This window comes from Dreissena polymorpha, chromosome 12 (genome assembly GCF_020536995.1).
Source record: "Dreissena polymorpha isolate Duluth1 chromosome 12, UMN_Dpol_1.0, whole genome shotgun sequence".
Taxonomy (NCBI): Eukaryota; Metazoa; Mollusca; class Bivalvia; order Myida; family Dreissenidae; genus Dreissena; species Dreissena polymorpha.
The window spans coordinates 40,960,008-40,975,468 of NC_068366.1; the positions used below are offsets into that span (position 1 = coordinate 40,960,008).

At 32.0% G+C, this 15,461-nt stretch overlaps 1 protein-coding gene across 3 annotated transcripts; it reads left to right on the top strand.

The window, feature by feature from the left end:
* Window positions 1-9,162: 9,162 nt before the first annotated feature.
* LOC127853616 (uncharacterized) lies at window positions 9,163-14,518 on the top strand. Of its 3 annotated transcripts, none has more exons than XM_052388283.1 (4): window positions 9,163-9,439; window positions 9,852-10,063; window positions 10,746-10,872; window positions 12,004-14,518. In XM_052388283.1, the coding sequence occupies exons 1-4, from the start codon at window positions 9,421-9,423 to the stop codon at window positions 12,015-12,017; spliced, it is 372 nt and encodes a 123-aa protein (XP_052244243.1). In that variant the 5' UTR covers window positions 9,163-9,420; the 3' UTR covers window positions 12,018-14,518. The 3 variants fall into 3 exon arrangements, 2 of the variants coding, with proteins under 2 accessions (XP_052244243.1, XP_052244244.1); XR_008036698.1 differs by lacking the exon at window positions 10,746-10,872 and having other exon boundaries at window positions 9,213-9,439; window positions 12,004-13,070; window positions 13,117-14,518; XM_052388284.1 differs by lacking the exon at window positions 10,746-10,872 and having other exon boundaries at window positions 9,239-9,439; window positions 12,004-14,353.
* The last annotated feature ends 943 nt before the right edge of the window (window positions 14,519-15,461 follow it).

Below are 15,461 nucleotides of genomic sequence, written 5' to 3' on the forward strand. Positions count from 1 at the left end.
ATACCACAGACATTATATTGTCATAAAATGATAAATATGTGTTTATAGACATTGTAAGTATAGCCTGGTAAACAGACTAGAGAAATCTGAAAGTTTCACGAACAGGTCTGTGACAATGGGGGTTTTGGCTAATATATAAATATGAGGTCGATATACAATCCACATCGGTAGATTACGTCTACTGTAATTATTTGGACTAGGGATGGTCCACACTTCCAAGGTCCGTGTATATACCGTCTTTTCCTTTATCATTTAACATTCGAAACAAAGAAACACGAAAATCAACGCATATAAGTTCATATTCCGATTTTCTAATAACTGAAACTTAAACAAAATACGAAAACAAAATTAACTTCTTTATATCGTTTTTCGCTGTACTTATTATAAAACAAAAAAAAAGAAATTGATTTCCCTGTTGGTCCGTGTATATACCGTCTTTTCCTTTTTCATTTAACATTCGAAACAACGAAACACGAAAATCAACGCATATAAGTTCATATTCCGATTTTCTAATAACTGAAACTTAAACAAAATACGAAAACAAAATTAACTTCTTTATATCGTTTTTCGTTGTACTTATTATAAAACAAAAAACGAAATTGGTTTCCCTGTTCATATTTTGTTTCAATTCATATGACAAAAATAAATGTTTGAAAATTGGAACTGATTGTTTGATCTCGTTTACCGTTCTTGGTTTGAAAACACGTTATACGAAAAACGAAAAACGAGTGGCGTTTGCGGAATGTGCTGCTGTCTTGGGGAGGTAACTCTTTAGTGGCTTTTTGCGCGTATTTTTCTCCCTTACATAAGACTTAATCACTTATTTCCATCAGCATGACTTCCTACGTGCTTTTTCGTGGAGGTAAAGACACGCCAGTAAGGGACAGAGACGTGGATATTTTCAGTTGTTTTTCCAGGTATTGTATTTTTCCAATATGAATTGATCATAATCTTGACATCGAAAGGTTTTTCAACGTACCGGTATTTCATGCCGATCCAGCCGATTAGATAGGGCTATAATTAGCCTCTTATGACACTTCTTGTTCTTTGCCCCTATGCTATGTAAATTCAGTACTTATTTTACAAAAAAAAACAAATTCGTTTTAATCCTATTATCATTGGGGAGTTCCTTACATTTTAAGAGCTGCAATACCCCGACCCCTGAGTCCCGTATTTCTATTTGTATTACCCGTTAGACCCGCATGACAATTTAAGGACACAATAATCGGCGGCGGCTGCTAAAATGTCCCTATGTTTTACTTTTAACATCACCTTGCATACTAGAATAAAAAAAATGTTTTAATCGTATGGAACGGTAAAGTGCAAGGTGTCTAATATATAATTTCCAATTCGTTCGATTAATAACAAATACATGTAGTGGATTTTTTATTTCATTTCTTAAACAGATATGAATACAGTGTAGTATTTTGACTTTTGTGTATTACTTGAAGAGAAAGGCTACGCCGAACAAAGATATTTTATTGTGCAATGATTATTGTAATGCATGTTATACATTAAATCAAATCCAATGACTTGAAACAAAAGCAGGCATGTATATTGGTATATAACTTTACTGTTGATCTATTCATTATTCCATTAGACTAGCCAAAAAGAGCTGTGCCAAGACTCGTCTATTCTTCCACTATAAAACATGTAATAGTGAACATTTTATTATTCAAAATAATAGTTTAAAAGGGAGGAAACTGCGCACTATGATTAATCATGAGTTATCATCCAAATAAAGCTGCGCAGCGCCCATCGTTTTCCGTTTTCCGTGTATCGTTTTATCAAATCAAGAACGATAAATGAGAGCAGGCGCTTTGTTTCAATTTTCAAATATTGATTTTTTTTAATTTAAATTGAAACGAAATATGAATAGACATACACGTTTCGTGTTTTGTTTTGTAATGCGTAATACGAAAAACGATATAAATTAGTCGATTTGTTCTTTGTTTTTTGTATTTGTTTCGGTTATAAGAAAATCGGAATATGAACTAATATGCGTTTATTTTCGTGTTTCGTGTTGTCGAATGCAAAACGAAAAACGAAAAGACGGTAAGTTCACGGACCTTCCAACACATCAGCCCCGTTATGTCCTGAATAAAATACATATATAATTTCTTGAGTGCCAATTGCATCTTACAAATATCAAAGATATTCACGGAAGTCAATTCGTTGTGTAGGTTTACTGGTCTGGTCTTCATGGCAGTAATAAACGTATTTATTTAATGGAGATTATATAACAAAGGGAACTAATTCAGCTTACTCAGTTTACTAGTCAAAATGATTCGGATGTTTTCGCTTTTCTCCGAAAAGTTTTTTATTCAACATACGGAAAATAAACGCGCGCCACCTGTTGTCATAATTTAGTAACTTGCATTATGCTTACTGCCTGTTGCTTACTGTCGTTTTAAATGACGCTTAGTGGCAAAACCGATTATGACTGGTTTCAGGAATATTGAACACACAAACATTGGATAGTCACCAAGCATGTTGCAACAATCATCAAGTATAACCGATAGAGAACAAGCATGTTGGAACTGTCATGAAGCATTTTAGAATAGACATCACGCATAATGTAAATATTCATCATGAATGATGTAATGTTGCAGCAATCATCAAGTATAAACGAATAGACAACAAGCATGTTGGAATTGTCATCAAGCAAATTAGAATAAGCATCAGTCATAATGTAAATATTCACCACGAATGATGTATTGTTTACCTAAATACCCTTCCATAGTTAATGCCCGTATGTAAACTACTGCTACTGTAAAGGCGCGTAGCCACAACTAGTGCGCTGTTCTTTAATATAACGTGTTTTGATTTAATGTTGTTTGCTATGTCTTGTTTATATAATTAGCCATAATTTCATATCCTCTTTCATTATCTGTTATTTTATTTTATATGTTACTCATATTTGAGCCCGAAAGCCGATTCGAATTACTTGTTATTGTGTAATTCAATTAAATTCTGTACAAGCCCTGAAAATGCTGTACTAATACATGTTTTCTAAATGACTTCCCCCTTTCCCACTGAATTAACTAACCGCTTAACTGTATAACACTCATATTTATAATCAACAAATTATTGTTTGATATTGAGACCGAAAGCATACATATGTCGTATTTATTAAATGTATTTGATAATATTTCCCCATGTTGTATCTATGTATACCTGGGAGTAATAAAGGTCTGTTCTGTTTTGTTAAACATAGTTAGGTTGCAAATAATATCCGATCTAAATTGGTTACGCGATGCATAGTCATGGAACGCCATAACTGCCTTAACATGACAAAGTATATTACATGACTATCTTAATCAGTACCGGTATATGATGTTGATTTTACATTATATGATGTTACTTTGGCATTATACGTCAATAATAAATTATAGTATGATGATAATTGACCATGATCTGATATGGAACGCCTTCACTGTCTTATAATACTAAAACTTGTGATATTACGTCAATGTGACTGTGTATGAATGCCTGTAACCATTATATATTTGCATAATCGCAATATATAAATACATAATTTGAATATATACAGATAAAGCATTAATGTATAAAGACATAATTTCTTATATATAGATAAAATGTAAAAATGTACAGATACGAATGTATTATACACAGATAATCTTCCATTGTAAAAAGGCATAACTGCTTTATATGAAGGCAAAATATCTTTATATGAACATAAATCGTAATGTAATAATGATAACGAATATTTTCTCATTATATATAGGCATAACTTGTTAATATAAAGGCAAAATACCTTTATATAAACATAAATCGTAATTATATAAACCCATATCGTCTTTATATGCAGATACAATTTGAAAAATACGTTAAAAATCTATATTTAATTTATGTAAATATGTTATTTCAACACGTAAAAATAAATTTATAGTAGAGAAAGATTTTAATGTTTTGTATGATCATTAATAGTTGTTTTATTAAGATAATTACGTTATTACATAAATCCATACAAAGTTATGATGCTTATGAACATCGAAATAAATTACATTAATTCAAAATTTCGTAAGCAATATATATAATCTAAATGATTTAAAGATAACATTAAAAATATACGAAGCTTTTATTACACACGGGAGAATTTTTTTTTTTCATTATTTCACAACAATGGATATGGTTTTGATACTTGAGCGAATTGGAGTGGAAGAAGGAGTGATACGGCGCTTCAGACAAGAGAAGATAACACCGGACATCATATCACTTATGTCACTGTACGACTTTAATTGACCAGTCGCCAACTCCGCCCACATTTTGTCGATCAGCCAATCAGATATCGATTTTTCACACATCCCTCAGCAACGCTTATCTGGCCCCCTTTTTGTCCGACAAACAAAGCGTGTTGTACATATGGAATGAACGTAATTTTTAAGAGTTTACACAGATTTTATATCAAATGCATGATCATTACTGTTCGATCATTATTCAAATTTGTAGGTGCTATACATACTTTATAAAAGGTTATTATTTTATCTTTTTTTCTTGAACATATGAACGAGTAATGAGAAAACAAACACAATAAATAGTTTAACCACACCAGGTGTGTGTTCTATAAAACGTGTTATACCGTTTGATGCACAATATTTTTAAGCAGTTTGGGCAACATAATAATTGCCACACGTGCTTATTAATCTCAGCGTAATTGTCGATGATTAATAAATAACAGTATTTTGCGTGGATCTCAGAATGAAGGAACATTAAGGCATTGTTAGGTACTGTACACAAGAAAAGAAAACTATTCAATTACTTAAATGATTTCCAATTATATATTTATTTTCTGTGGATCATAAACAAGGGAAATCATTATAAAATGTTAACTTAAATATTGTTTTAACTAAAGTAAAAACAACAAAAAGGTGATTTCAACGCGGCTTAGCCAGCTTAAAGCGACTTCAAGTGTAAAATGTACGGCTTATATTACAACAACAACATTTCTAATACAACATACATTGTCACTGAAAAAATGTGAAAATTGCAATTAACATATGAGGGCCATCTTGTTATAAATAAGCAAATGCTTAATATGCTAAATGTATTCAATTCGAATGTTCGTGAACTGCACCGTAATACCAACATTTCATTTTTTGATAGTGAAATGTAACAGGTTCGCATTAAAAATAAATGTAATAAAATGCATATTAGACTATCTGTTAATGGCCCCACGAAATCAGGCCTGTATTAAATTATGGTTACAATAAATATTTAATTTATATCTAAATAAAAAAAATCGGTGTCTTTTTAAAAATAACACAATAAAACAAAGATCTAAACATTTTTAATAAACAAAAAACCCATCATGATATGGATATGTCATTTGAATTTAATAAAAATATTTTATCGTAATGGAGAGTGAGCACCATATAACGGAGAGTGAGCATCATATAATGGAGAGTGAGTATCATATAATGTACAATGAACATCATAATAATAGACACTAATCATTATGTAATGTACAGTGAGCATCATATAATGAACAATGAGCATTATTTAAGTGACCGTTACCATCAGATTATGGAACGCCTTGACTGTCTTATTATACTAATACTTGTGATATTACGTCAATCATACTGTGCATGAATGCCTGTAACCATTATACATATGCATAATCACAATATATAAATACATTATTCAAATATATACTTATAAAGCATAAATATATAAAGATATAATTTTCTTATATATAGATAAAATGTAAAAATATACAGATACGAATGTATTATATACAGATAATATTCCAATATATAAAGGCATTACTTCTTTATATGAAGGCAAAAGATCTTTATATGAATGCCAGAAACCATTATGTATATGCATAATAACAATATATAAATACATATTTTGAATATATACATAGAAAGCATTAATATATAAAGATATAATTTTCTTATATATAGATATATAATCTTCCATTATATAAAAGCATAACTTCTTTATATGAAGGCAAAAGATCTTTATATGAATGCCTGTAACCATTATATATATTCATAATCACAATATATAAATACATAATTTCAATATATACAGGTAAAGTATTAATATATAAAGATATAATTCTCTTATATATAGATATATAATCTTCCATTATATAAAGGCATTGCTTCTTTATATGAAGGCAAAAGATCTTTATATGAACATAAGTTAGTATTATGCTACCACGGATTACTCCGTTAACAAACACATTCAACACGAAATTTCATGATAGTTGTTTTGTCATTTACACCCAAGCAATTAAAGTCGTACAGTGACATAAGTGATGGTGTCCGGTGTTATCTTCTCTTGTCTGAAGCGCCGTATCACTCCTTCTTCCACTCCAATTCGCTCAAGTATCAAATCCATATCCATTGTTGTGAAATAATGCACACAAAATATTCTCCCGTGTGTAATAAAAGCTTCGTATATTTTTAATGTTATCTTTAAATCATTTAGATTATATATATTGCTTACGAAATTTTGTATAAATGTAATTTATTTCGATGTTCATAAGCATCTTAACTTTGTATGGATTTATGTTATAACGTAATTATCTTAATAAAACAACTATTTATGATCATACAAAACATTAAAATCTGTCTGTACTATAAATTTATCTTTACGTGTTGAAATAACATATTTACATAAATTAATTTAAGATTTTTAACGTATTTTTCAAATTTTATCTGCATATAAAGACGATATGGGTTTATATAATTACGATTTATGTTTATATAAAGGTATTTTGCCTTTATATAAACAAGTTATGCCTATATATAATGAGAAAATATTCGTTATCATTATTACATAACGATTTATGTTCATATAAAGATATTTTGCCTTCATATAAAGCAGTAATGCCTTTATACAATGGAAGATTATCTGTGTATAATACATTCGTATCTGTATATTTTTACATTTTATCTATATCTGAGAAATTATGTCTTAATACATTAATGCTTTATTTGTATATATTCAAATTATGTATTTATATATTGTGATTATGCAAATATATAATGGTTACAGGCATTCATACACAGTCAGATTGACGTAATATCACAAGTTTTAGTATTATAAGACAGTGAAGGCGTTCCATAAAAAGTTGTTAATTAACGATAGTATGTGGATATTTTACCATTATATGATGCTCACGGTCCATTAAATGATTCGTATTGTCCATTATATGCTGCTCATAGTCCATTATATGATGCTTAATCTCCATAATATGTTGCATATTGTCCATTATATAATGCTCATTTTCCATCATATGATTCTCATTTTCCATTATATGCTGCTCACTCTCCATCATATGATGCTCATTTTCCATTATATGCTGCTAACTTTCAATTATATGATGCTCGCTCTCCATTATATGATGCTCAATCTCAATAATATGATGCTTACTCTCCATTATATGATGCTCACTTTTAATGTTACGATGGTCACTCTCAATTATACGATGCTAATCGTATTTTCATGTCAGACATTCAGGTATGCAGTAGGAAGATATATAGCAATACAATATTTAACTAGACACTTGTTTCATGGTTAACGTGGTACAGTCAACATACATGTGCAAGGAACAACAACAACAAAATGACAAAACGTTGCACAACACAAAACAAAGACAAAAACGTAATATTTCCTGGCACAATATGAATGTTAAAGGCTCATTGTTTTTAGTTTAATGTATCTATGGAAACACACACAACTAGGTTAACACAAGGTATTTGATATTTATTAACAGGATGTTAGTGTTTATTTAATAAATTTATGTAGATATTCCACATTTTCTATGGACATTATACACCAAAGTTTATACACTTCAAACACGTCTTGAAAACATAGTTGTAAAATGGACTCATTTTACACAGTAAAATGAGTGCATTTCAAAATGTAATGGTCTTCATTGCCATTGCAGCCTTCATCAAATAAAAGGTACATCTATTTACTTCGGGTGTTCCCTTCCATCTGCCAGTTTCGATTGGGAAATGATGATTCGCAGTGCGGAGCTTCAATATAGGTGGATATTTAGATTTGGAAAGAAGTTTAAGGTAATTTTCAAATTCAATATTGTTTTAACTGCATTATAAAATGTGCCTTGTTTGATTGGTTCATGTCTGCATGCCACTGTTGAATGTATACATGTATCCCGGAAAAAACTACTTTTTGGAAAAACCCACTAATCTGCTGGTACAAATAAGCTGACCCATTTATAATCCTTTCAAAAGCACACACTGTATCAACCGTTAAAGTAAGCCGTAAGCTATCATTGGTTGATGTGATTATAGGGTTTTTTCTAAACTCGTGCTTTTCCGGGATAAGTCTATTGATAAATAATGGCACGTTTAACTTGTATTGGTAGTTATTTCTGGGCGAGTTTTGTTCATGCCACACGATCGATTTTGCTGTCCATTCTAATATTTGTTTAATTTTACATATCAATTTAAAGTCATGCCTATTGTTATTGACCATAGCATATATGACGGAGTGTTTTTACGTGCCATAGTAATTTCTCTTAGGAAGTCGCTATGTAAGCGTTCTATTAATGTCATAGTTTTCATAGACCCATATTTCGCATCAATATGTTAGTATTGGATTAAAAAGTATGATCAAAAAGAGATAGTGTTAAATTTAGTGGCAGATCTGAATTATGTGCACGGATTTAAAGTAAATTCATTGCTTTTAAGCTTGTTCAACATTGTTTTGAACCGTTTACTGAAAATGATACACCAAGGTACGGTACTGGATTAACTATAAAGATATATTTTGGTCAGAGTTGCCTCTCTTATGTTGTAAAGTGGTCATTATTCTTAACATGATGACTTATATTCGGAAACATATTAACCCTCTACTAGGTCGAACAAATATTCTCAAGAACACAGCAGTTGGGAAGAACTTGCAGAGAGAGAGAGAGAGAAGTGTGATTTATTTTAATTGACCGATGTATTTTAAATATTAATTATTTGCGTTTGTAAGCGACCGATAGCGGCAATAACTGCAAACTGAATGCCATGTGGACAATTGTAAAAACATACGGTATTTTAGAACTTTTCTTTTTTGGTCATTCGTGGTTGACAGTCCCTTTAACGTTTCTAAATTATTCCATTGAGCAGTGAACACAAAAGGAAAATAAAATAACGCTTATCACGATATGAAATGAACTATATTAAAATGCTCACTGGTTTACATAGAGACAAATATTATATTCTGATTGTCAAGTTGCTACGATGAGTGCTTCCGTTTTACACCAGTTTACGGGACGTTATTTCCGAAACCACTGCTCGATGTCTATCACCGAGAACATCTGCTGGTAAAATGAAGTCAGATCATGCCTGAACACAAAAACAAAATTGCACGGATATTTCCAAATGGTGGGAGTTGAATGTTACGCCTTTTTTGTAAACACGCGAAATGTCTGACAGCGGAACTGGTAAGCGTATGTGCATGTACCTAAACCTTGTAATATACTCCTGTATATGTGTTTTTACAATGTACACCGTAACTACTTTTATTATATTGCAATTCATATATATGAACGCGGTAACATGTGTTGGATAGACTGGATAAGACGGCGTTTTTTTTTTCAAACAATGCACGTATGTGTCATCTATTAAACATTTAAATTTAAATTACACATTAAATATTCTCTTTAAGTAAAAATTATTCATTAAATAAAAGACTGTTTCCAACAAATGCCATAAGTAGCCATACAACATACGGAGCACATTATTGCATCCGTGTAAGACCTTTGATTTTCGGTTACACGTTTTAATTTACCATGACAACTGAGGGTATAATGCTCCATCAACGTAACCTGTGGATGTCCTTACAACGGTTTACAGGCATCGATCATGTCGATCAAGGGACCATCGTCATGTTGACCTTGACCTTCGTTCTTGGCATATCAGTCTCGTTCTGGTTTGCCTGCAACTGGTACGTGAAGAAACGCCGGAAAGAGGCCAAAGATGTAACGCCTTCGGCCTCGGAGGTTCCTGTCGAAAAAACTCGAGTCAAGCAAACGTTTTCTCGTTTCTCACAAGTCGACGAGGAGGTTGTATGTATGCATGTTATTGTTTTTTTTTTGCGGAATGCATGCTTATGAAATAAAATTAGTTTTAAAATAGGTTTTATTCAATTCAATCTTCAATCTTGTTAGAGACTGTAGTCTAGTTAATATCATATAGACATTATAAGACACGTTAATATAGAAGGCCGTAATTGTCCTTTTTTCATGACATACAAATGATACATGATTTGCCATCTTTAACTGCTGAAGTGGGATAATTAAATAGAATATACGATAGGCATACGCAGTTGGCAACATCAATTTTAAGAATTATGGAATTAAATTAAATTAAATCTCTTATTATGAATTTACATTAAATAACGACATTAATTTTTTTAACGCAAACGCATTATTGACATTGCGCTGTGATTGAAGATATCATAGACATTTTTTTCATGCCGAAAATTCTTCCGACATACTTGGATCACAAATATGTGGCTTAGTTATAATTCATTATGCTTTTGTCTTTAATAATGCTTGGTTTGTGATATACGTGTATATTCATGAGGTCGTTACAAAGAGACGATATGCAGGCAAATAAACATTCACATCCTTGTTCTATTGTTAAATGTCCGATTGTTATAGATGTCAGTTTCTGTGCTTGTTGATATCATATGATCCGCATCTTGCGAAATAGAGTATATGTCATATGCGGCCAGCGTTCTTCCAGGCCGACCTGAGCATCCGAGCAGTCTGGATAGGAGATTTCTTGTCAGCATATGACATAAGGTCCATTTTCGCATGGCGCTGGTCATATATACACTTACGGAAGTTAAATAGACCGAATGTACACAATGGTATGTATATCAAAGTACTGACAGTGCGTGTGTGACGATGCTTATGAAGAGGATGGATATCAAAGCATCAATTTAAGTTTATCCACATTACCACAATTGTATATGTGTGTACGAAAATTTTGGGTAGGAAAAAAAATTTGGTATGAAAATTTTGAGTTCGAAACAATTATGTCAAAAAATAAATTTGGGTACAAAGAAAAATTTGGGTTCGCAAAAAATGGGTACGAAAAAAAAAATGTGTACGACAAAAAATTTGGGTGCGAAAAAAAATTGGGTACGAAAAAAAATAGGTACGAAAAAAATGGGCACGAAAAATGTTGGGTACGAAAACAAAACTGGGGGTACGGGGAAATAGTACCCGTGGGGAACTTGACCCATTCAGCGAAACTGAGAGGCGGGTTACATTCTCGATCAAATCTAAATATAATTACAATTAGGGGTTTCCCAGCGTCACAGCGTTTGAAGTGCCCCCTGGCAGTTTCATGTCTGGTTCCTGTCCCGAACCTCTTGATAAATTTGAAAGAGGCCGGGAACCAAGCTGACTTTACCTTTATCAAGGATAATCAGCGAGGTGTGCCGAGTGAGAAAATTAACTTACTCAATCGGACTGGCTCGGAATTTTACATAAGTCGCCATTGTGAAGAATTTTGTCATGGTATGATAACTTAGACTAGCTGCTTCGCTGAAGCAGCATCGTCAAAAATATAATTTTGTACAGGCAAGCATGTAACGAAATTTGTTTTGGAGCTTAGATTTAATCGTTTATGTCTGCACCTCGTTTGTTGGTGTTTTTTGTATTCTTCTTAGAACTAAAACGACATTGTGTCGTGCTGTTTGGGCGAATATGGCCAAAGAGTAATAACTATTTTTTGTTTTCAATGGGAATAATTGATACAGTACAATAATGAATTAATTCCTGCAATCGACGTTTGTATTATTTCGCTGGTCATACATAACGGACTACATGTTTATAACAAACAAATCTCTAGTCTCGCTTTATATGTTCTATTTGGCTGCATAATCCATTGAAATCAATTCATGATCTAACTATTTATGCTGATTCTTAATACCACATGTTCATGCCCAAATTCTTCGCTGATCTTGATATTAAAATGTACAAATGTTCTACAGACGATGGCTATTGATGAAGATGACGAGGCAATTTTAAAGCAGGCGGCAATTAAAGCTTCCCAGAAAACGAATGATATCAGTGTGCCCAAACAGCAAAACGAAAAGAAGTACTTGGAAACGGACTTATGATGTCATTATGTCCACGGATGACATCGAAAATAAGATAGATTTGTCACGAGTGTTTGAAATGGATTATTGTTTGGGACGCCGTGTCTCTATGAAAGCATTTTGCTTTTATACTACTTATCAAGATTCATAATTCAAGATATAAAGCGAAAGTGTGTGTATTTTTATTCGATCTCAAAATTTTATCAACGTCACCTTTTATATATAACGTCGTAACAATAGATGTTAAATATTAATTGTAATTATATGTTATACGTGACAAATCAACTGCAGAAGATTAGTCGCAAAGTTCGTGTTATTAATAATTCAAATGATGTTACAGCTCATTCCGACCCAGACTTGCTCATACATATGTGTAATTTGTATTCTATAAATCTCTTTTAAATGACGAATGTCCTTACATCTTCATCTTTTCGATTGCATTTTGTTTTATGTGCATACATGTATATCTAGTATTCGTTCCTCAAACATTTCGTGCATTTTTATAATCATGTGGTTTGTCATTTGCGACAGTTTTGTACACCCTGTCTTCTGGTAAATAGTGCTCAATATTTGATCAATTTTCATCTATTGTTCTAATTTCCTTCTGAATTTGCATTAAGCGAATCTGACATTAGTATTGCATCTGACATTGGCTTTGTCCACTCCTTCTCAAAAAGTCAGAAAATGTCACTTTCTTTCGGTTTTTGTTTTGTTCAAGAGGGTGATACTTTTATGTATGTAATTTTGATATAACACCACATTAGGTTTGGTCCACTGCTACCAAACTTACAAACCGTCTAACTCTTTATTCACCACATTAGGTTTGGTCCACTGCTACCAATCTTACAAACCGCCCAACTCTTTATTCTGCCTACTCAGGCTCTGTTTTTCTGTATTTCCTGTCAATTTCTAGGTCCGAATTCTACACCTGTTTTTCTGTATTTCCTGTCAATTCCTAGGTCCGAATTCTACACCTGTTTTTCTGCATTTCCTGTCAATTCCTAGATCGGCATTCTACACACAGTCCTCAGAGTTAACTAAATGTGTGTGCCACTGTAATTATCTTAAAGTACTCAAATATTAAGCGTGAGTCGACCATGGCATTTAATACATTTTTTTAATAACTGCAGTATTCTTTATTTATATTAAATGTTTTATGAACTGTGCATGTGTAAAATCTGGAGAACAATTTGTATGTCTTAAGGTATTTATTCGTACGTTAAAGCATACGTAAGCAAATATGGAAAAAGGTTTTTGTTTAGCACGTTTTAGTCGATAATGTGTTAGTCTTTATACAAGTGTTATAATTTTAAATATGAATGTTTTTTGCAAGTGAGGTTTTCTAGATGTTCCATTGATTTTGTGTTATATTAAGCGCTTAACAGTTCCTGAACTGGTTTATATTGGCAAAGTGCAGTGTTCGACTTACACGTGGATAACGTTTGATCTGTGTTATGTATTCACACGATGTTGGAGTTTATCGTTGTTCTATGTTCGGACGGTATTCTACCCATGTAATTGAATGTATTGAAACATTTAAAGGCATATCAAAACGATACAAATTGTAAACTATAATAATATTGACGTGATTTATTGAAGTATTGTAATGTTAAAAATATCAAACAAACAGCGCCAAATCTTTAAACATATACAATTTTCTGAAAAAAGTGCATTGTATATGAATTTTAATTGTTCATGTATATACGAAATATACTGTGTTATGTTTGTCTTGAACTTTGTATTCAATTTTTATTTAAAAACCTAATAAAAGTGATAATTAACTTTCGTTAGGAACAGAGCAAATACGTAAATAGTATCGATGATTTTTTTTACAAAACTTAAACACGGCCGTTAATCACGCGCACCACCTCTTTTTTGAGATGCATTAATAAATGAGCCAATGCAACTTCCGAGGTGGCGCTCAGGTCCGGATGTTTTATATGTTCTTCAAAATATTTCGCATTATTTTGAAAGATCGTCTAATGTAGTGCGATTCAGCGATTATAAATTTATCCAAAGACGTACAAAAACATACAATCACAACCCATTTGAAAACGCGAGGACCTTTATAAGATGTGGCATGGTAGAATTCGTAAAAGCAAATCGATGTCTTTTTGCCTGTGTGACGAGCGAATTCCCTGCCAATTCAATCGCTCATTACATAAAACGATTGCTTTGAACCTGAACAAGTTAATGCGTGCACAAAAACATCGGCTTCTAGCCGATTTCATAGATAAATGTGCATTTTTTTCAAAAAGAGATGGAGCCAATGCAAAAGAGGTGGCGCTCAATGCTCATGTATAGCTATTGTAAATGGAAACATTTTATGTTATGGTTTCTATTATGTTTACAGGACTTACATTATTTTTTGTAAGTTGACTACTTCAGCACATTTGAGTCGCGTGCGTTTTTAATTGGAAAAAGTAGTTTTCTAATAATGCCTTGATGGATTTAAACGTTCGTCTTTGTAAGATAAACACATTTAACATATATTATACTAAAACTTAACGGAAAAGACCGAGCTACCTTCATTTGTTTGAGACGATTGTGGGAAAAACATATATCAGCCTAATTAAGATTCGTTTACATTGGCCTTTTAGTTAATAAGCCTTTTGGATTAAGGGACACAAATCATCGTTTCAAGAAGAAGTATTATCTTATATATATATATATATATATATATATATATATATATATTTCGTGAATTATCATACTGTATACAAATATTGCTGTCGATAAATAGTTTGAAAATGTTTAAGAAGTTATTGGTTTTATTGAGTATTACAATTTTTTGGTATATATCGTACAGTATGTTTTATTCATGTTGGTAACTTCTTGATTGAGTTTATCACTTATATAATTAAAAAAACTACATCTTCTTTATTATAGAATATGTTTGTGTTCTGTAGATTTGGGCCTTCGTATATAGGTTGACAAATAAATTAAATATAACAAATAACAATATATCAAATGTATGTCACGTGATAATGTCATTGCGATACGACTGTTATTTGATACATCCTGCATTGGCGCCACCTCCTATCATTAGCGCAATCTCCTTAGCATTGGCTCCATATCTTTCTGAAAAATGCAAAATAATATACACTGTAGACAAGAAGCCAATTTTTTAAGCATGCAGCATCTAATGTATGCTGTACGCGATCATTTGATGCCGTTAGAAATTTAATTGGGTGGATATTTTCGCTTCACACAGAAAAAACTGATTTCTTTTTTAAATTCCACCATCCCACAACTTATTAAGGTTCTCACGTTTTAAAATGGATTGAGAATGTATGTATCTGTACATTTTTGGATGAATTTATCTTCGCAGAATCGCACTACATTGCCCG

What these genes read in the sequence shown, in the direction of transcription:
- LOC127853616 (XM_052388283.1), top strand. An exon ending in CACAAGTCGACGAGGAGGTT is followed by an intron (nt 10,064 to 10,745) that starts GTATGTATGCAT and finishes GCGTTCTTCCAG; the next exon opens with GCCGACCTGAGCATCCGAGC.